General features: G+C 45.4%; 1 protein-coding gene across 1 annotated transcript in view; it reads left to right on the top strand.

The window, feature by feature from the left end:
- The first annotated feature begins 902 nt into the window (after window positions 1-902).
- The window catches only part of Elovl4 (ELOVL fatty acid elongase 4), a 33225-nt gene continuing 10996 nt past the window's right edge, over window positions 903-23131 (top strand). The window contains exon 1 of the mRNA XM_090337727.1: window positions 903-1161. Within this exon, the coding sequence (XP_090193853.1) occupies window positions 1062-1161 (100 nt within the window). The 5' untranslated portion in view covers window positions 903-1061. The remainder of the gene's footprint in view (window positions 1162-23131) is intronic.

Consider the following 23131-nt stretch of genomic DNA (forward strand, 5'->3'; position numbering starts at 1 on the left):
AGGGCGGCCTCTCTTAATTGCCTCCCAGTTTTGGGGGTGGGAACAATTTATTATATATTATTCTTAGTCGTCCTGGTCTTGAACTCAGAGCCTGGGCACTCACTGTCCAGGAGCTTCTCTGTGCTCAGGGCTAGGTCTCCAGCCCTTGAGCCACACCGGCAGCTTCATCCAGCCTTTGTGTACTGAAGATGAATCTCACCGCATGGGTTACCGCAGGCCTGGCTCGGCGCCCCCCGCCGTGGGCCGCGTGGGCTGCAGGACGGCCGCGGGGCAGGGGGTACCCGGAGGGCGCCGCGGGGCCCACGCCCGGCACCGGGCCAGCCGGGCCGGCAGGTGATGGCGCGCGCCCGCCAGGCTGCGGGCAGCCACCCGCCGGGAGCCGCAGGTGAGCGGCGGGACCCGGGCGCCTCGCCCACTTCTTCATCGTGGCCCGGACAGCCATCCTAGGGCGCCAGCTTCCCAGGGCGCCTCCGGGATGGGTGCCAGGCCACCCCTCCTCTATCTCAACCTCCTCCTCCTCCTCCTCGGGGGCCCGGAACCCGGAGGGGCGCCGGGCGCGGGGAGGCGGGGCCGGGGCTCCGGGGCCGCGGAGGTGGGGGGTGGGGGCGGGGAGGACGGGAGCGAGCCGCAGCGCGCTTGCGCAAAGCAGCATCCCTCGCGCCGTGGAGCCGCGTCGCGCGCGCGGGCGGAGGAGGGGCGCGCCGCCGCAACCCCCCCTCGCGCCCCCGCCCCGCGCGCAGTCACGTGACTCCGGCGGAGGAGATTGGAGCCGCGGCGGCGCGGGCGGCTCAGTGGTGCAGCGCCGGGCGCGCGCGGCGGGTCCTCCTCCTCCTCTTCATCCTCTCCCGGGATCCCCGACCGCACCTCCGGCCCTGCGCTCACCGCCACCGCCTTCGCGTCCCCGCCGTCGCATCCCCGCCGCCGCGGCGCCGGGCCGAGGAGGAGACACCGCAAGCCGCCGCCGACTCATCCCACCGCCCCTCGGCCTCCACGGCCAGCGACCCGCGGGGTCTCCGTGCACCCGCCGCCCGCCGTCCGCCGCCCGCCGTCCGCCCGCCGCGATGGGACTCCCGAGCTCGCAGTCGGGCGGGGTCCTCGGCGCGATGTCCACGGCGCTTAACGACACCGTGGAATTCTATCGCTGGACCTGGTCCATCGCAGGTACCGGCGCCGCCGCCCGGTCCCCTCCCGACCGCCCGGTCCCCTCCCCGCCGCCCGGTCCCCTCCCGGCCGCCCGGCCCCGTCCCCGCCCCGCTGCCCCTCGGCTGTTAGGGCCGGGGATCCCAGCCGGTGGCGGCGGCGCGGGGGCGCCCGGACCTCCTCGCCGAACGTTAAGGCCTCCCCGACCCCGACCCGGGCGAGCGGTTCTCCTCGGGGCTCCCTGTCTCTCGTCCGCGCGCTCCGCAGCTGGGGCTCCGAGAGCCCCCGGCCCGGTGACCCTCACCCGGGGTCCTCGCCTCACCCGAGCTGCCCCAGTCCCCCAGCCCAGGATCGACAGCAACCTCCGGGAGGTGGCGAGGGGACCGGGAGGGCCGGGGGACCCCAGTGCGGCCGCGCCTCGGCTCCGCGGGCCCGGATTGCGTGGACAAAGCCGCGTTAGCATTCTGTCTTCTGGGCAGGCCCTCGGGTCTCCAGTGAGAACCGGGCTGGGGGCGAGCCGGCGGGGGCGAGCCGGCGGGGCCACCCGGCTCCCGGCAGAGGCTTTCCCGATCGCCTCGCGTCTGAGCCCCGGACAGCTTTGCGCACTGCGGTGCGGCCGGAGGAGGCCGGGCCTGGGCGGGGGTCTGGTCCTGGCGCCTGCCCGCCCTTCCACCCGCGACCAACCCCAGCCGTCCAGGGTATTTGACAGGAGTCTTTTGGGGGAGGGGTGCAGCTGTGATACCAATTTTGCCATTGCCATTGGTGCTTCATTTGCTTTGAGCGCTAGCTATTGAGACACTGTTGAAATCCAGAGCCTGAGATTGGAAGGAGTTGGAAGGCGTCTTGGGAGTTGAATCTTGCCGTGTTTGCAGTATGGGGCCGCGTCTCAGCAGGAGATGTCCCAGGTTGTGCCTCTGCTCCTTAGAAATGGGAAGAGATTAATGGAGTTTGTGTGGTTGGAGCAGGGGAGATGGTGCTTTGAGCAGGTCGGTGTGATGCAAGAGGCATTGTGCTGTGGACAGATGTTTGCTGGGCTTTTACATGAGATTGAGTGATTTTTTTTTTTTACAAGGATACTGCATTGACTTAAGTGTTATGTTTCAGAATTCAAATTTCACAGACGATAAGCTGTGTATTAAGCCCTTAGAATTGAGGAATGGTAAAAGGGAAGTGTTTGCGTTTTGTTTTTAAAGCAGAGTGTCTCAGTGTACTATCCCCTCCCAACTGGCTGCCATGCCCCTTCCCCTGATCTCAACAGTTCTGGGACCACACTTGGCCACAGGGGTGGTTTTTAATGGAGTGCTGCGGCAGTCTGTCTTCAAAGTACCATCATGCAGGCTGGGCCTGCAAACACTGGGGAAGATGCATCCTTCCCTCCACTTCTATGGGTTGGCTTGGGATATTGCATCAGAGATTTTCATTATGCAATTGTGCAACTGAGCTGCACATGAGACAGGTTTACCCAGCAGGTAATTTCACTTTGCATACTTGGAGTCAGAAATTGTTGAGGTCCTCCATCATCCCTAGAGCCAGGGCCACACCTGGGCGTGCTCAGTCACCTGCCAGTCCCTCCCTGTCCTGGAACTTTCCTGGGTTCCGAGTCTCCCAAAGAAGGAAAAGTAGAATATACCTCCCTGATGATGTTTAGGTGAGAAAGATCATGGTGAAAGAGGAAGCCTGTGGGCCGGCCCCCACTGTTGGGAAGACTTGCCATGAGCTTTGCAGGACATGTAAAATAAAATATTATTGCAGAGCAAGCCCTGGAAGTGAGAGTGTCAGCAGAACTCGAGTGACCCCTCACTAGCAGGCAGGAGGGAAAGTAGTCACCTGCACTGCTGTGATCCACTTACGAAACCTGAGACCATGTCTCTGTCATGAGCTACCTTGTGTGGGCAGAGCTGCCTTTTCACCTAGACAGGCCCTTTCCCTTCCCCTGCTGCCACCATAAGGCTGACCATTCATTTGTGGTTGGAGGGGGGTGTATAAATGGAGTTGCCCCTTTCCTTTCTCACCCCTCATTCCTCTGCTTCCTCTGGTCCTTCCGTTACCTCCACCATGCTGTTCCCCTTCTAAGAACAGATCTGTAATATCTTGAAAATCTGGCTAGGATGGCCTCAGAGTAGAAGTATGGGCTTATTAGACAGGATGGAAGAAAAGTTGGCACCTCAGCTATTTGGAGCAAAGAGGAATCTGAGTGGGCAGGAGAGAAATAGTAGTGAGTGGGGTGGTCAGGTGTGCATTCTGGAAGAGCACATAATCCCCGAGCTTAGCTCTACTTGCAGCTGAGTATCTTCAGTTCTGGGACTGTGGTTACACGCGTGTTCTTCCTTTTCTATCCCTTCAGAAACCTTCTTTCTATGAAAGTGCAAATCAACTACATCCACATTATGCTGTGAAAAAGGAGCACTTACTGATTTGTAGAGTGTGTTTGATGGTCCAGGATTTTTTTTTTTTGCCATAGGGAAGATAGTTTCTAGAACAAAAGATCATTTTGTTCTTTTATATCAAATAATGCTGTTTAATAAACCATACCCAAAATAAGGTGATAGAGCTGGCTTTTCCAAAGGCAGGTATCTAGCAAGTATAGAATGTGACCCCCAGTGTGCTGACACAGGGCACACTGTGTTTTGTGTAGTTGCAACATGGTACACATTGGAAGTGATACTTGGAAAGAGCTGTTCTTTTCTTTTTTTTTTTTTTTTTTTTGCCAGTCTGGGGTTTGAACACTGTTCTTGGGCTTTCTAAAGACTAGTGTTCTGCCACTTGAGCCACAGCACCACTTCTGGTTTTTTCTGTGTATGTGGTACTGAGGAATTGAACCTGGGTCTTCATGCATGCTAGGTAAGCACTTTACCACTAGGCCATGCTCCTGGCCCTGAACGAACCTTTCTTGTAGGAAAATAATCAAAATACTTTGCGACTTTCCTAAAGTGGTCTGTTTAGATATTTCGAACAAGGAAGGTAATGTCCATCTAATAGAGGAACTTGTAGACTCATGTGGGCGTTTATATTGCTTCAGCCTTTTTGCTCATTTCTGTTTATGTGATGAATACATCAGAATAATTAAGACTATGAATCTAGACCTACTAAGAAGTATACTGATTTTAAAATGTCACAAATCTAAATACTCCTCATTGTATAAGCACCCATAGTATTTATTTTATTCATTGCATTCAGTTTTGTTACTTCAATAAATGTTCATAGATTTCTCTGTGCCCACGTTCAGCATAGAAATGCAGCAAATACAGGTGTCTCCTAAGCTGCGACGTGTCTTTCTGGCCACGTGGTTTTACACAGGTGTGGTTTGTGGGCGCACATTTGTGTTGGTGGGGAGTGGTTGACATTAATCCTCATGTCAAAGACACAGTACCCTGCTTCAGTGAGACGTTTTCCTATGTTACTGGATAATTGTCAGGACCTAAAAGGCCAACTTAGCTCTGGCATTTCTTTTGTCTGTCTGTGCTGGTCCAGGCAATTTCAGCTTTGCTTAAGTCTGGTGCTCTACCCACACCTCCGCTTTTGGCTCTTTGCCGGTTAGTGGGAATACGGGTTTCGGGGATATTTCTGCCTAGGCTGGCTTGGAACTCAATCTCTAGATCTCAGCTTCATGTGTGACTAGGACTAGAGACATGGGCCAGCTGCCAGTCCTAGCTGAATTGGTGAGTTTTACTCTGGTATGGGAGAGGATGAAGGGTGAGTGATAAGGGAGCAGGAGGTCTGTGAGGCGATGGCACAATTTGGAATCCAGGCTTCGATAGCCCTCCAAGCAGGTTCTGGAGGACACTGGTTGCAGTTTACCGAGCTTTAGTCCCAGTAAGGCCTAGCTGAGGGCCTGGGAAGTGAAGAACAGTCTTCTCCATGCATAGCCTCTGCTGTCCATCTGCACCCCTGTCTGAGTTGAGGAAGGAAGGGCCATTTGGGGCTGTTTGTCACAGCATCCTTGCCTGTGCCTGGGAATAACGTGAGCTCTGTCAGGGAAGGTTGGGGTAAGCAGACCAAGGCCAGTGATGCTGACTGAGGCAAGGGACCCTCGACTGCACCAGGACCAGCCAGGGCGTCGCCCAGCTCCATAAGCCGGAACAAAGGCAGACCTATCCCTGGGCCGCAAGGTCGCAGAGGAGCCTGTGTGCCACTTAGAAACATGCTACTCTTTGTCTGGCTGTCAGAGTTACTGTTTAATTTTTCATTTGTGTTACTACCTGAGACAGAGGTTTTGTTTGTTTGGCTTAGCCTGAAAGCACACTTACTATGGATCAGGGCTTCTTTTTAAAATTTCATTTTAAATTCAGCTTTTTGGAAAATTAGTGAACATTAGTTTTACACCCTATGCAAGTATGGAGTTTCATTTACATACCTCAACCTTCCCCCTCATCTGTGGCCCGTGGCTTCTAACTTGGACTTTCCTTCCATGAAGATTTTTTTTTCTTCAATGATGTCTCAGCTTCAAGCTTCTAGAGATTGTGCTATTTTAGGGGTGTTTTGGTTTGTTTGCTTGGTTTGAGTTTTTCTTTCACCCCAGTCTAATTGGAGGCACAGAGGTGTCGACTTTCCTGACATTCTCCTGTCTGCATGCCAGCCACAGCATGCAATAAAACATGAGATTGCAAATGGAATCTCACAAAGCTCAACCACAAGGTTCTGAGACTAGTTCAGGACACAGTTTGAGGCATGTGCATTCTCTGGCTGAGGGAGGCAGAGTTTTTAAGAACTGAACTGATCTCCAGCAATGCTTTTGTGGTCTTCAGTCACAAAGCACTAGGCCATCCTGTCCAAATTCAGTATCAAGTCAAATGTTCTTTCTTGAGTCATGTGATATCATCTGCAAATGATTTAATGCTAAGCATGGGTTAATACAACAAGTTATTTTTCATTTACAGCCTTTCTTTAGAGTTAGGTTTGCATTAGCACAGAGAGAAGAGTTTAGTAAGTCTTTTCTCACATTAGGTGTCTATTTTCTCCGTGTCTTTAGGACATTGTGCATGTGACAAATCCACATGCTATCATTACTTCCCCCGAGCTATTTTTAAAACTCACTATTAAAATAAACTGCATTTAAAAATCACCTGAGTTTGGATTTTTAGAAAAGAGAAGTACTTACGGCTTTCAGGAGCCACATTCAGGTTAACTTTCTGTCTCAGCCAGTGAGAATCCCCGCCTCTTGGCCTGTAACATCGGTCAGCCCGGTGCTCAGCCATCTTGGAGTACAAGATGTGCCATACTCTTGCCATTCCTCTGTATCCCTGCTTTCCAAGGCCGTTTCTGCCAGGGTACCCTGGAACAGTGGAACACACGATGAACTTATGAACACACCATCTACTGCTTCACTGTTTGCCTCTTTTCTGTTAACACTGGCTTCACTATGCCTTCACTCTAGACCGACTTCAAATGCAGGGTCCTCCTGTACCAGCTTCCCAAGGGCTTGAATTGCAAGCACATGCGACCACACGCAGCTAACCTGCTTCATTTTGAATCATGACTCCTGACTGCTAAACACTAATACAATTCTAGACCACACCAAACTACAGAGACTACCAAGTGATTTTTATCCTCACTTGATTGTAAGTTCAATTGATGTTGACTAAATGTAATGGTGGAATCCAAACTGTAAATCTTTAGTAGCACAAAAGAGATGTAAACATCAGGATGATTCTTTTCTCTTCTGTGTCCATGCTGAAGCACTGTAAAGTGAGTAAAAATGGGGAGGGGCGACCTTGTGTGGTGAAGAGAGGAATCCTGTCATTTCTGTTGCTCAGCTTTCTTTCCAGGAGCTACTGCTAAATACTCACAGGAGTTTAGAAAACTCTCTTTCATTTCCCAAATATCAAATTACCTAAAATGACATCCTCTTTATTCTTTGAGTAGATTAAGCAATTTTGAGGAACACAACATTGAATGTTAAAGAATCTCATTGTTTAGAATAACTTATTTTCCAGCAAAACTTATCAACACTGTCCAAACACAAAGAATAGCAGATTTGTACATAGTCCTTTTAGCTTTATCTTACGGGTTCCACGAGAGATATGTAAGGGAGTAGAAAAAGGACACAGGTATTTAAGCACTTGCTGCAAAGTACCCCAAAGGCTATTGAACTTTATCACTGTTCTTTAAGATTGTCAGAGATGAAATTCATAACCTATAGATAAATATAGTTTGTATCATTCACTTTATTGAATTCTCATATTTCCTAAAGCAAAGACTTAGATATCCATCTAAATTCAATCTTACATTTTTCATATTTTTTCTCTAGAGAATACAAAATTTTATCATCATCATTACAAAAGTTTTCCACTACAGATGCTCTATATTTGAACATTTCTAGGTGGCAGATCAGGAAGGTTTCAGTTTCAGCCAAAAATTGAGTGCGACCCCATCTCAGACAGCAAGCTGAATGAGGTGGGTAGTGGCAGTCACCTAAGCCATAAGGGATAAGCTGTAGAATCATCATCTAAAGCTGGGCCAGGCAAAAACACAAGAAAATATTTGATAAAGAATTAAAACAGAAAGGACTGGAGGCATGGCTCAAGTGGTAGAACGCCTGCAAGCATGATTCCCTAAGTTCAGCTCCCCACTAACAGTTGTTTGATCACTTCTGATTGTAAGTTTGGTCACATAGCTTAAAAATTTTATAACATTGCCCATTAGATGAAGGTTTTGCAGTAAGGGGAAAGCAATAGAAACTAATTGATTTTAGGGAGGTGTATTGATTGATTGACTGATCGGAATACACCATATACAAATGTGAAAATGTTACAACAAAATTCCCCTTCTGCATGCTAATAAAAAAAGAAGGAAGTGGTTTTGCTATAGGTACAGTTCTTAACTAATTGATTAAAAAAATCTAGCCAGTGGCTCATGCCTGTAATCCTAGCAACACAGGAGGCTGAAATCTGAGGATCAAAGTTTTGGGCAGAAAAGTCCATGACACTCTTTATCTTCAATAAACGACTTAGAAAAAGCTAGAAGTGACCCTGTGGTTCAAAGGGTAAAGTGCTAGCCTTGAGCAAAAAAGCCAGGGACTGAGCCCAGGCCCAGGGATCAAACCCCAGGAATGGTAAAACAAACAAAAGCCCACCAAAACAACAACAATTTTTTTTATCACTTTTCATGAAATATTGTCATCTTAAAATACCTTAACATGGGTTTTTATTTAAAATTGCATATTAATTAGAGTGTCTTGAGATTTGCAAGATAAAAATACTAAACCACTGAATGAATTGATTGTTCATATTTATGAATTAAATTATTCACACTTAGGATTGGTGATGTTGACCTAGAATATTTGAAAGAGCAAGCTTTTTAAAAATTGAATTTATTTAAAAACTATCTTTAGGTGGGCGCTGGTGGCTCACTCCTGTAATCCTAGCTACTCAGGAGGTTGAGAGCTGAGGATAGCCATTTGAAGCCAGCCCAGGCAGGAAAACCTGTGAGCCTCTTTATCTCCAATTAATCACAGAAAAACCTGTAAATGGAGCCGCAGACCAGAGTGGTGGAGCACTGACCTGAACAAAAGAAACTCAGGGCCAGAGTCCAGAGCCTAGTTCATGCCCCAGGGCGGGCAAAACAAACAAACAAACAAAAAAAACCAAAGGTTGTGCAAAGGAGTTTCAATTCAATGTGTCACTTTATGAGGACAATACATAAGGTGCTTACGTCCTTGCTGTTCATGTCACCCCTTCCATCTGTCCCTGCCCCTCACGTTTCCTCTTCCATTGCATATATAGACACTGAGTATTTGATCATCATTCCTCTCCCCATCTGCCCTAACCTCCTCCCACAGCTTCCTGGTCCTTCAAAGGAGCTACCTCAGGCAGACTCTCAGCACAGGTTGTACTTTAGTCAGCTTGTGTGAATGCTCCTGGTCCTGTGTGTGTGTTTTTTTTTCATATATTTTATTGTAATTAATAGAAGGGTTACATTATATGAACCAGATAGAAGCTGTATTACTTCACAAACATTGATACCCTTTCTCATGTCTTGCTCCCCATTTCCCTCCCCTTACCTCCGTCCCTCATCTTGTTTTCCCCCCTTCCCTATCCTATTTCAAATAACCAAATAAACATATATACAATATATCAAACAACAAGGTAAAATACTGTAACAGTATGAAATAACCAAAGGACAGCAAAAGAGATGAGAGATAACATAATATATTAAAGACAACAATCACTCATTAAATGGCTTATGTTTCTATATCCTGGAGGTCCTTTCATTTAGCGTCACACTGTATGGCCTTATGTATCTAGGTTTTGCTCTATTGTAAATCTCTGCTAAGAGAGCCCAAGGTTTCTACTGATTTGACAAATGAGGGAAACCATTGAGCCTATGTTCCTTTGAGTCTGGTTTACTTCACTGAATGTGATTTTTCCTTACAAATGGGGCAATGTCGTTCTTTCTGACAGCAGCATAGAATTCCATTGTGTACAAATACCACATCTTGTTGATCCACTCATCAACTGAGGGGCATGTGGGTTGGTTCCACATCTTTGCTATGGTAACTGGGGCTGCAGTGAACATCGTTGTGCTAGTGGATTTAGTATGTCCTTGTTTCTGGATGAGTGGGTAAATGCCAAGTAGTGGAATTGCTGGGTTATAGGGGAGCTCAATGTTTAGTCTTTTGAGGAATAGCCATACTGCTTTCCATAGTGGTTGAGCGAGTTTACACTCCCACCCACAGTGTAGTAGTGATCCTTCCTGGCCACATCCCTGCCAGCATCTGTTGTTATTAGATTTCTTGATTATGGCCATTCTAACTGCAGTGAGGTGGAATCTGAGTTGTTTTTTTATTAGAGAATTTATTAATATTGATTTTTACATCATATTTTAAATGACAAGTTTAACAAGTGATCAAGGAGGGAATCTCTATTTACAATCACTGGGACTTAGTATTTAGAACTTAATCAAAAGAAACTGAGTTGTTTTGATTTGCATTTCTTTTATGACCAGAGATGTAAAGCATTTCTTCATGTGTCCATAGACCATTCTTATTTCTTCTTCAGAGAAGACTCTTTTAAGTCTTTGGCCCATCTTTTAATGTGATGGTTGTTTCTTTGGAGATTAGTTTTGGAATGATTCAATTTTTTGAGCTGTTGATATATTTTAGATATGATTCCTTTGTTTGTTCTATGGTTAGTGAAGATCTTCTTCTGCTCTGTAGGCTTTCTAGTTAGTTTGCCATATAGAAGCTCTGCAGTTTAATGCAGTCCCACTTATCCAGACTTTTCTTTGATTTGTTGTGTTTCTGGGTCCTTATTAAGAAAGTTTCGACCTGTGCCAAGGAGGCCTAGTGTATCTCCTATTCCTCTTGTAAAGTTTTCAGTGTATCTACTTTTATCTCCAGGGTTTTGATCCATTTGGAGTTAATCTGGTGCAGGGTGACAAAGAAGGATCCAACTTTAGTTTTCCGCAGGTGCTTAACCCAAGTTCTGCCAGCACCACTTGTTGAAGAGGCTCTTTCTTCCATTCTATTTTTTTTGGCTCCCTTATCAAAGATTAGTTGGCCATAGGTCTGTGGGTTAATACCTGGGTCCTCAGTTCTTCTATTCCATTGGTCCTCAGGCCTGTTCATGTGCCAGTACAAGCTGTTTTGGTTACTATAGCTCTGTAATACAGTCTAAAGTTTGGTATTGAAATTCCTCCTACACTATTCTTTCTGCTGAGAATTGTTTTTGCTATAAGGGGTATGGGGTCTTTTATTATTCCATATGAAATTTTGGATTGCCTCTTCTATTTCTTTAAAGAATGACATTGGAATATTGATGGGTATTGCATTGAATTTGTAGATAGCCCTTGGCAAGATTGCCATTTTCACGATGTTAATTCTTCCAATCCAGGAACATGGGAGATTTTTCCTTTTCCTCAGTTCTGCTTTAATTTCCTTTTTCAGGGTTTTAAAGTTTTCATCAAAAAGGTCCTTTACATTCTTAGTTAAATTATTCCCTAGGGACTTTATTTTCTTTGAGGCTATTGCAAAAGGAGTTGCTTTCCTTATTGTTGTCTGTTCCTTTCATTGTTGGCATATAGGAAAACAGTTGATTTTTGAATGTTAATTTTATACCCTGCTACCTTGCCTAAGTTTTCAATCAGCTCAAGCAGCTCAGGAGTGGAGTCTATAGGGTTCTTTAAATACAGAATCATGTCATCTGCAAAGAGGGAAAGTTTTACTTCCTCTTTCCGTTTGGATCCCCTTTATGCTTGCTTCTTGCCTTATTGCTCTGGCTAGGAATTCTAATACTGTGTTAAAGAGGAGTGCAGAGAGTGGGCATCCTCGTCTCGTTCCTGATTTTAGAGGAAATGGCTTTAGCTTTTCACCATTAAGTACAATGCTAGTTGTGGGTTTGTCATACACAGCCTTTATTATACTGAGGAATGTTTCATGGATTCCTAGTTTCTCCAGAGCTTTTAGCATAAAGTGGTGTTGGATCTTGTTAAATGCCTTTTCTGCATCTATTGAGACAATCGTGTGATTCTTGTCCTTGCTCTTGTTGATGTATTGAATTATATTAATTGACTTTCGTATGTTGAACCAGCTTTGCATCCCTGTGATGAATCCTGTATGATCATAGTGTATAATTTTTTGATGAATTGCTGAAGATGATTGGCCAGTATTTTGTTGAGAAGTTTTGCACCAATATGCATCAAAGAAATGGGTCTATAGTTCTCTTTCTTTGATGAATCTCTGTCTGGTTTGGGGATGAGGGTTGTATTGGCTTTGTAGAATGAGGTTGGCAAAGAGCCTTCGTTTTCAATTTCATTGAAGAGCTTGAGGAGTATTGGTGTGAGCTCTGCTTTGAAGACATTATAGAATTCAGCTGCGAATCCATCTGGCCCTGGGCTTTTCTTGGGTGGGAGGCCTCTTATTGCCATTTCTATTTCAGTGCTTGAAATAGGTCTGTTTAGTTGGAGTAGGTCTTCTTGGTTCAGTGTGGATATGTTAATATTGGCTAGAAATTCATCCATTTCTTCTAGGTTCTCAAATTTGTTGGCATAAAGGTTTGAAAAGTATTCCCTTATGATGCTCTGGATCTTGGTAATTTCTGTCGTGATATTACCATTCTCATCTGTGATTTTATTTGGGTGTGCTGCCTTCTTTTCTTGGCAAGATTTGCTAAGGGTCTGTCAATCTGTGTGTGTTTTCATACATGGTTATAAGTGAGTTCTAATGCCCACATATGATAGAAAATGTGTTCTTTGACCGTCTGAATCTGATTTACTTCACTCAATGTAATTTTTTTCTGGTCCATCCATTTCTCTGCCAGTAGCATAATACCCTTCTGATATATGAAATTCTCTTGCCTGTGTGTGTGTGTGTGCTCGTGTGTGAGTGTGTGTGTGTGTGTGTGTGTGTGTGTGTGTGTGTGTATGGATGTACATACTCTCTTCTGTTGTAATCTCCTGTCTGTTCTTTCCCTCACGGGTGACTGTTACCCCTGTAACTCCCCCTGAGCTCCCTAGCATCTCCTCCCTTGCTGATGAGTGAAGGTTTCCCTTCTCTCCCTTCTCTAATGTCCAGTTCTGCCTGTTCACCTCGTTGGTGCACAGTCTAACTTGACTTGAACAGTATATTGATGATCATATTTTAGGATATCTCACAGCAGTATTTCAGGAGATGGTTTTACCCACTATTACAGAGATGGTTTCTTTCTCAGGTTCTTCTTGACACCTGCTGTCACATTCTCTATATACTAGACATTGTTATAAAGATATAGCAAGAACAGGGGCTGTGACCTGAGCCCTGGTAACATTTATTATGATAGAAAAAGACTTGCACTTTGCCTTTGGAGTACTTACAATCTGCAGTGGACATTGTGCTGTGAATAGCCTTTGCTTTAGTGTGATCCTAAAGGCAATCTTTTTTTGTGATATTGCTTTGTATATTAGTAATGGTATCTAGTCAGATGTCTAATAAGGGAAGAGAGTTGATTTGCAGCTATTATTAAGAAGATAGAGAGTAGATGTATACAATACTTCTTGATGTCATTATATATTTTTATTTGTCCAGAGGATTTTATTGTGATAATTTCAAACATGTAGGTATTTTGATCAAGTCCACGCCCTCTTTTACTAACTTTCTGCTTCTTCCTCACTTTATTCTAAACAGTGTCCTGTAGATTTCATTATTCTGTTTTCATTTATGTTGTAGACTACTTTGCCTCATGCATTCCCCATTTCCCCTTTTTGATGTCTTGAACATACTCCTGCAGCTCCGTGGGGTTTAGTGTTTAGAAGGTGGTGGTTAGTTTTGTTTATGATAGATTAAACAAGTATTAGTGTTGTTACAGGAAAGAGAAGCGACTGACTCCTCCAGTTGTTTATATAAGTAAATCAAGAATTTGTTTTATGCCATGATTACAGATTATATAGAGGAGGCTCAGATTTGTGAATAGCTCTGAGCACCTCTTCTTGGCCTTTAGTGTGTTGATCACCTTGTAATCTTATCAAAATGCGGATTCTGGCTAGTTATTTTGGGGTGAAGCCTGAGGTTCTGAATGTCTTAGAATCTCCTAGATGATTTTTTTTTTTACATTTAATAGTCAAGGAGTGGATTATTCCAGCTACAGTTGTGGAAAAGAAGATGGGTTTAAAAGTATCAAGGGATGAATATCAAACTTCATTTTACCCTAACAGGGGCATCATATATCTTTGAAAAAGAATATAATATTGGTCAATAGTTTTTGTTCATTGGCCCAAATCAAAAAGACAAGGGCCGAATACTAGTGGCTCACATTTGTGATCCTAGCTCCTCAGAAGGCTGAGATCTGAGGATGATGATCTGAAGCCAGCCCAAGCAAGACAGTCCAGGAGACTCTTATCTCCATTTAACTACCAAAACGCCGGAAGTGGCACTGTGGCTGAAGTGGTAGAGTGTGCTAGCTAGCTTGGGGACAGTGCCCAGGCTCAGTTCAAGCCCAAGGACTGGAGTGTGCTCGCACGTACACACACATACACACAAGGCAGTGATTTGGATGATCTTATTAACCTCATTTTACAAAGCTGAGAAAATGGCAGGCAGGGAGGGAGGGAGGGAGAAAGGAAGGAAGGGAGGGAGGGAGGAAGAGAGAGAGAGAGAGAGAGAGAGAGAGAGAGAGAGAGAGAGAGAGAGAGAGAGAGAGAGAGAGAGAACGAACAAACAGAGCCCCAGTATGCTGCCTCTGTTGCCCAGGCTGACAATTCTTTTTTTTTTTTTTTGACTTTAAGAGAAACACTTCTTTTTTTTTTGTTTTTTGTTTCTTTTGTTTTTTTGATATTTTTATTGTAAATAATAAAAAGGTTACATGATATTTGCCAGATAGAAGGTGCATTAATTCACATACATTGATAACCTTTCACATATCTTGGTCCCCGTTACCCTCCCCTCCACCCCCCATCTTGTTTCCCCCTTCCCTATCCAATTTCCAATAACCAAATACAAATATATCCAATATATCAGATAACAAAGTGAGATACTGTAACAATATGAGATAACCAAGGGACAGCAAAAGAGCTGAGAGATAACATAGTACCTTAAGGACAACAGTCATTCATTATATGGCTTTTGTTTCTATATCCTAGAGGTCCTTTCAGTTAGCGTCTAGCAGAGATTTGCAATAGAGCAAAACCTTGATACATAAGGCCAGGCTGACAATTCTTGTCTCAGCCGCTTGAGTGGCTGGGACAACACACCCTGGAGTCTGGTTCTTTTGATTGTGCTGTTTTTAGTGGTATGGGGTTTGAACACAAGACTCCTGTTTGTGAGACAGGTGTTCTACTTCTTGAGCCATACCTCCCTACCCAAAGGTGTTTAGCTTTTGCTCGTGCCAGTCTTAGACCCCAATCCCCCTGCTTCTTCCTCCCACAAACTTGAGATTCAAGGTGTGTATACACTTGACTTGGTTTTCTTGAGGGGGGCTAGAATGTGCTACCTTTGCCCCTGGTCCACCTGTCCTCCATCTGGGGATGTGGGAGGCCACGGGGGAGGGTGGGAAATGGGGAGCACAGCTGCAGCCCAGGGGAAGGGCGCCTGCGCCATGTGCCTGCTTACATACATTATGTCCTCGCCTGGGAGGCCTGTGGCGGTGCTGTCCTCCTTCACAAAGCTGGAGAAGAACAGATCCTTTAGCCAGCCACACCACTGCATCCTGACATCCTTTCCCCTCTCTGCAGCCATTCCTTCCCCTCTCCTGCCAGTGTCCCCAGCTACAAACCCTTGTCACTGTGTTCCTGGCTGGACTTGCCCTTTCCCTCTGGACCTGGCACTCCAGTGTCACTGTCCTGGACAGCAACTCCCCTGTAGGCACCCTGGCCAGGCAGCTCAGTTGGTTAAATAGCACATGATTAACACCCACAGGATCGCATCCTCCCTGACCTGCCCTCTCCCTGGAAAGTCTGCTGTAGATTCTCACTTCCTGTCAGTGCCAGCTGCTAGGTCATGGGCCCCGGAGTGGGCTTGCCACGTCACCGCTCACATCCAAGGCACCCATGTCTGCAGGTGGCCTGCCCTGTTAGTCAGCAGGCGCCCTAAGTCCTGGTCTCTTGCATCATTCTGGACTCCAAATCTAGCTGCTGTTCAGAGTTACTGAGGGGCTGTGATCCTAGTGCTGGAAGGTGGGGGACCCAGTAAACCTGGGTAGGGCCTGGGAAAGCACGATTCTTAACTTGAGCAGCCAGGGAAGAGATAGACCCGATTGCTTTCCTTCTTCCTCCTTTAGTATATCCCTGATTGTCTCCACCAAGAACTCAAACAAATCCAAGCTAGCCAGGCACTAGTAGCTCATGCTGCTACTCAGTAGCTACTCAGGAGGCTGAGATCTGAAGATCCAGCCTGGGTGGGAAAGTACATGAGATTCTTATGTCCTTTTAGCCAGCAAAAAGTTGGAAATGGAGCTATGGTTCAAGTGATAGAGTGCAGCTTTGAGTCAAAAGCTAAGTGACGGTGCCTAGGCCCTGAGTTTAAGCCCCAGTACTAACACACACACACATTCTCTCTCTCTCTCTCTCTCTCTCTCTCTCTCTCTCTCTCTCTCTCTCTCTCTCTCTCTCTCTCTCTCTCTCTCTCTCTCTCTCTCTCATCAGTCAAGTAAATCAGTCAAGTATTGCCAGCCAGCTTATGAACATAGTGAATTCTGAGGTCCTCATCTGGACCCTGTAAAGAAGCTCCAGTCACCACCTGTCCCTTCCTTTGTAAGTTTCCCACACTTCTGGTCTGCTTCTTTTCTAGAATAAGTGTTTTTAGTTCTTCTCAACTGTTGAAACATTTGGTTCTTTCAGATATTTTTGTTCCAGTATCCCTCATCATTTTGCTGAGAGGATTGTTGTAAGTTGCTCTTAATTTTGCCCTCTTCATTTCTACCCATGTGTCTGCTGGATGTTTCTTCTTTGAGAAGTTCAAGTGTCCCCTCTATGAGGCTGCCACTGTTCTTGGCTGGGACAGCTCTGCTTGAACTCCTGCAGCATAGCGCTTGAGCTTCCAAGTCCTGTCTCTTCTGACAGATAGTGAGCTTGGTGCACCAACCTGTCACATGACCCAAACCACTTAGCTGTGAAGGCATCCAGTTGTCTGGCTTCCATGACAGCTAAAGACACAGTCGGAAGATGACTGGATGTGTTAGCAGAAGATGTTCAAGGAAATGCTCCTTTCAGATGGACCATTCTTCCCACCCCAGGTCACTTTTCATAAATATATAATATTCACACAATCGTTAATCAAGTATGTGGCTTCTTCATATAGATAAAACTGTACCAAATTAACAGTTGTAAACAGACGGGTCCAACCTGCTCTGCGTTTCATCAAACAATGCAACTCTTCTCAGTGGGAGCTATTTCCTAAGAAAAGGTAATCCATAAGGATCAGAAGTCAGGGCCGTGCAGGGTGGGGCCACATCATGATCCTGGCACTCCGTGGGCAGACGTGGGAGGATCCGAGCCAGCCTGGATTATATACCGAGATTACCTAAAAAGAAATAATAAGGAAGCATTGGTCATTAGTCCTAGTAATTCTCATTATTAACAGCCTAGACATTGATATGCAATACTAGTTGGCTTTAGGATTATTCAAATTTAATTAAGACAAGGATAAGAAACTTATTGCCAAAGGAGAATACAGAGGGAAAGATCTAATGCTTGGAAATGTTCCCAAATTTAGATGAAGATGAAATTTACTTTCTTGTTACTTTTTCTCCTTGCTTCTAATTCGGTCTTTTGAAAATAGAGTAAATCTGATCATATATTCTCTTAGCCTTTGATGAACCCTATCTCTTTTTCCAGGATCCACATCTGCACACACACACACACACACACACACACACACACACACACACACACACACACAGAGCTTCCTGAACTTCCATAGTATTTATAATCCTGGACCAAGCCTTCAAGTTATAGCACCTGAGAAATTACAAGACATGGCTTGCTTGAGTATCTCTTGTCACGCTACTAAAGGAATGTTTGTAGATAGCTCTCATTTTCTTTTTCTCTTAAAGGACTAGTCTTTTGCACCTGTATTTGGAAAAATAAATGGAGGAGAAACGTCTCCCTTAAAATCACTGAGTGAATTCTGTGGGATTCACAAGACACATGATGACTAAGAATTTGAGAACATAAAGGGATCATTCATTTTTTATCTTTTATTACGTTTATTATTTTTATCTACCTTTAAAATTATCTTTAAGTGTATGTACAAATGAGTTTCAATGTAAAAGGATTATCCCTAAAGCTGAAATGTACAATTCTGGAGAAGACCTACATGACAACACAAAAGGCTTAGCACTACTAATAAATGGCCTCAAAATAAGTTCAAAATCTTTGAGATCTTACAGTGCAGTAAGTATAATGTGAAATATAGAAGCAGGACAATTCAAAAATCAAATTGATGAAAGCTTTATTTGTATTATTTTTGATCTTCCTAGAAAAACTTTCTGACTAGTCCCAAACATTACAGAAACACGTCTGGGTCTTGACACTTTGATGACAGAATCTGACTTCATTGATGACAAACAGGATAGACATTCCAAAGAATTTCATTTGGTGTCCAAATAAATTGGTGATATGAAATCCCACCTATAAGAGTTTAGTGTTATGACAGTGACAACATGATAAAAACATTTCTTTGATTTTAAATCAGTTTATTTAACTTTAAAATATTTATATTTAAACATTTGCAGCCAGGCAGTGGTAACATGTCTGTAACTCTAGCTACTCAGGAAGCTAAGATCTGTATGACTGAATTCAAAGCCAGCCTGTGCAGAAAATTCTGAGACTTTACCACCAATTAACTAGCAAAAAGCAGGGTTGGAGGTGTTGTTTAGGTGGTAGAGTGCCAGTCTTGGGCAAGTAAGCTGAGATGGTGAATAGTCCTGGAGAGTTTTATTATCTTAATGCATTCAAAGTCTACACAAATACATAAACAATTTTTTGGCCAGTTCTGGGCTTGAGCTTTGTTCTTGGGGTTCTCAAGGCTAGAGCTCTACCACGTGAGCCTCAGCACCACTTCAGGCTTTTTTCTATGTATGTGGTTCCAAGGAATCCAACCAGGTCTTCGTGCATGCTAGGCAAGCACTCTAGCCCTAGGCCAAACTCCCGGCCCCACAAATACATAAACATTTTTGCATCTCATGATTTTCCTCTACTGCTTTAGTTCCCCAACAATTGTGTTCAGGTCTTGGGGAGCTTGTTAGTAATTGGGTACCTCCATTCTCATTTGGGACTGCTTGTATTAGTGACAAAGAAGACATGATAAATGTGGGCTGTTTGAATCACCCTGCAGTTCTGAAGGCAGTACCACAAGGAAATACAGAAAAGGAAGTAACACAGGTTATCTGGGTGGGTCTCACAGGAGCTCATCTGACTCTTGGGAACTGCAAGGGCCGCTCTGAGACGTGTGGACTTCCAGAGCTGGAAAGCAGGGATTCGTAAACTGCTGAATGAATATTAGACCTGCATTGCCAGGGAAAGAAGGGAGGGAGCAGTAGAGTGAGCAAGGACATAGTGACAGGAGGTCTTAGAGAGTGAACACACACTCATCCTTCTGAGGCAGGTGTTGGTGATTTGAGGCTAAAGTGCCTGCACAGAGGAGGAAGAGCTGCAGACACTGAAGAAGCCAGCTGGTTAGTCAGCATGCTGTTACATTGACCAAAGGGAAATTGAGCATCATTCTCTACGGCTCGTAGATGTGGAGGCACCTTGGTAGGCCTTGTAAGACCATGCCCTAGACATAAGACCATGCCCCTGCTGTCTGGCTCCAGAAATGGGGCCCTCTGGGACCTGGGACATGATAGGAAGAGTGCTCAAAGTGCAGAGCAGGTTCCCTGACCAGGCCTACTTTTCATTAACATCAGCCCCCTCTTCCTCCTCATTATATCTGAAATAGAGTGTCCCTTTCAGAAGGTGATGGACTGTGAGATCATTGATTCTTTTTTTCTTTTCTTTTCTTTTCTCTTCTTTTCTTTTCTTTGTGTGTGTGTGTGTGTGTGTGTGTGTGTGTGTGTGTGTGTGCGCGCGCGTGCACACACACATGGGGCTTGAACTTAGGGTCAGGACACTAACCCTTAAGTATTTTGCTCAAGACTGGCACTCTACCACTTGAGCCCCAGCTCCACTTCGGGCCTTTTGTTGGTTAATTGGAAATCAGTCTTCCTGGACTGGTTTCACATTGCTATCCTCCGATCTCAGCCTCCTGATGAGCTAGGATTGTAGGCATGTAGCACTGGTGCCAGCTGAGGTGACTGAATTTCTTACTGCTTAAGGGTGGTCCCTGGCTGATGGCAAAACATCCAGTTGAAGCTTCCCAGAAAATGCACAGTCTTCTTAGAAATGGGCTGTATCCCACACTGATGATGTCAGATCCTGCACTTCAGCTCTTCCTCTCAGTACCTCTGTCTTACTAAAGCCAGGGAAGGACCAGTCTAGTTCACTGTCTCCTGTCAGTGTTTACAGATGAAGGAAATGAACGGTGTGTGTACCCCAAGGGCTTCTGTACAATAACAGGACAATGCTACAGAGAATTCAGCTACTCGGCCTACCTATAGCACTCACCTCCATCTTTAAAAAAAAAAAAAAAACCAAAAAACTTTTCTAATGGCCACCCTTCACTTTTTGTATTGTGAGACGATCACTTTCTCATTCAGGTCTTTCTCTCTGCTCTGATAGGCCTCTCTAAATGTCATTATTGAATGAGAGAATGTTACAGTCATGGTAAACCAAGAGCAAGCTGAGCAGGGCAGAGCCTGCCTGTAGTTTCATCTCCTTGGGAGTTGAGGCAGTGAGGGTTCACTGGACCAACAGGGACAACATTGTGAGAGCCTCCTCTCCAAAGAAAATCCTTGGGCTGGGAGTCTGGCCTAGTGGTAGAGTGCTTGCCTAGCATGCACAAAGACCTGGGTTCAATTCCTTGGTACCACGTACATAGTAAAAGCTAGAAGTGGTGCTATGGCTCAAGTGGTAGAATGCTAGTCCTGAGGAAAGCCCTAGGGCAGTGCTCAGGCCCTGAGTTCAAGGCCCAGGACTGGAAAAAAAAACATTCTTTTATAATTCTTAATTTCTGGCAAGATTATGAACCAACCTACCTTGCCTGCCTCCCTCCCTTCCTCCCCTTCTTCCCCTTCCTCCACTTTCTCCCCCTCCTCCCCTTTCTCCCCTTCCTCCTCTTCCTCCCCTCCTCCCCTTCCTCCCCTCCTCCCCTCCTCCCCTTCTTCTCCTTCCTCCCCTCCTCCCCTTCCTCCCCTCTTCCCCTTCTTCCCCTTCCTTCCCTCCTCCCCTTCTTCTCCTTCTTCCCCTCCTCCCCTTCCTCCCCTCCTCCCCTTCTTCTCCTTCTTCCCCTCCTCCCCTTCCTCCCCTCCTCCCCTTCCTCCCCTCCTCCCCTCCTCCCCTTCCTCCCCTCTTCCCCTTCTTCCCCTTCCTTCCCTCCTCCCCTTCTTCTCCTTCTTCCCCTTCTTCCCCTTCCTTCCCTCCTCCCCTTCTTCTCCTTCTTCCCCTCCTCCCCTTCCTCCCCTCCTCCCCTTCTTCTCCTTCTTCCCCTCCTCCCCTTCCTCCCCTCCTCCCCTTTTTCTCCTTCCTCCCCTCCTCCCCTTCTTCTCCTTCCTCCCCTCCTCCCCTTCTCCTTCCTCCCTTCCTCCTCTTCCTCCCCTCCTCCCCTTTCTCCCCTTCTTCTCCTTCCTCCCCTTCTTCCCCTTCCTCCCCTTCCTCCCCTTTCTCCCCTTCCTCTTCTTCCTTCCCTTCTTCCCCTTCCTCCTCTCCCTCCCCATTTCTTTTTCTTTTTCCTACTTACTGCTCAAACCCTTCTTTGAGGAAGGAATCGTCTATATGACAAAGAATGAGAACCCATCCATGAGACATACAGACTAACTTACCTTCCTTTCTTTCTTACAGAGGTTACTCACTGGTCCAGTCTGATGGAACACACAGTATATACCTTAGCATTTGTGGGAAGGCGTAGCAGCTTAGAACAAAGCTTTAGGAATTTATCTAAATCAATAAAGGGCCTTTAACTTAGGAAGGTCTAGTGACAGGGGAATAATTAACAAGAAAGGATACATCATCACTGATTAAACCTTGGGGGCCTTGGAGGCAGGACAAAGTCAGCCACTGGATGCCCGTCACTTCCATTGTGCCTTTGCTTTGGAATGTGCTTGATTTACCCAACAGAACAATGTTGTCCAAGAATAGTAGATCTGGCCTTGAACTCATGATCCTCCTGCTGAGCCTTTTAACTAATTTTATTGTAACAGTAATTTCAGCACTTCCCGACTTTGGAGATTAATTAGGTTTGTGTTTTATTTTCTGTCACTGCACTTTTTCAGTGTCAGGGTTGGAACCAGAGCCTTGTGTAGAAGGCAAGCCCTGGACAACCAGGATGCCCTCTTAGCCACACCCACATCAGTATATTTTAAGATATTTTAGTGCCTAGTTTTTTTTTTTGTTGTTGTTTGTTTGTTTGGTCTGTCGTGGGGCTTGAACTCTAGACCTGGGCATTGTCCCTGAGCTCTTAAGCTAAATGCTACTGCCCTACCCCTTGAGCCACAGAGCCACTTCCAGTTTTCTAGTGGTTAATTGGAGATAAGAATCTGACAATGGCTGGGAGTTTGGCCTAGTGGTTGAGTGCTTGCCTAGCATGCACAAGACCCAGGTTCAATTCCTCGGTACCACGTACATAGAAAAAAAGCCAGAAGTGGTGCTGAGGCTCAAGTGGTAGAGCTCTAGCCTTGAGAAAGTCCAAGGACAGGGCTGAGCTCAAGCCCAGGACTGGCAAAAAAAAAAGAATCTCACTGACTTTAGAGCGTGGGCTGGCTTTGAACTGTGATCCTCAGACCTCAGCCTCCTGAATAGGTAGGATTAAGAATTACAAGCCGAGCCACCACTCCAGTGCTTAGATTTTTAACCCAGACCATTTTGCATATGCATTGTTTTAGTAAACAAGACAGTTTAAATAAGGTTTTCTTGTAATCAGCAATTAGCTTAGTATTAAATATTATGGACCCCTGAAATCATGTGCTTAATCATATTTACACAAATGTAAGTTTGAAGCACACAGTTTATTTGTGGAAAAGTATAGATATCATGAATACTCAGTAGAAAAGTAAAATCTTGAATATTATTACCAATGGGGTGAATTGTAGGGAACACCTTAGTCCCTTGGTAGAACTGTGTTTTTATTGTCCTATCCAGAGGTATTTCAGCTCGCCATTCCATTAACCATCATTTCTTCCATCTCAGTGTTAGCTGGCATTAGAGAGTCTGCAGCTTCCAAAATGCAGGTCCACTGGCCAATTTCCCATGTATCATAGGGTTACCTTCACTTTTCTTTATCTTTCTCCCATTCCCTCCCTCCCTCTTCCTCTTTCCCTTCCTTTCTTTCTTCCCTCCTTCTCTCATACTGACACTCTAAACCACTTGAGCCATGCCTTGAGCCCAGACTTGTGCTGGTTAATTGATGGAAATTCATGGATTTCTCTGTCCAGGCTGGTTTTGAACCATAATTCCCCAGGTCTCAGCCTTCTGAGTCATTTAGGATTACAGGCAT

This window comes from Megascapheus bottae, chromosome 8 (assembly GCF_031878675.1).
Source record: "Megascapheus bottae isolate mThoBot1 chromosome 8, mThoBot2.hap1, whole genome shotgun sequence".
Lineage (NCBI taxonomy): Eukaryota > Metazoa > Chordata > Mammalia > Rodentia > Geomyidae > Megascapheus > Megascapheus bottae.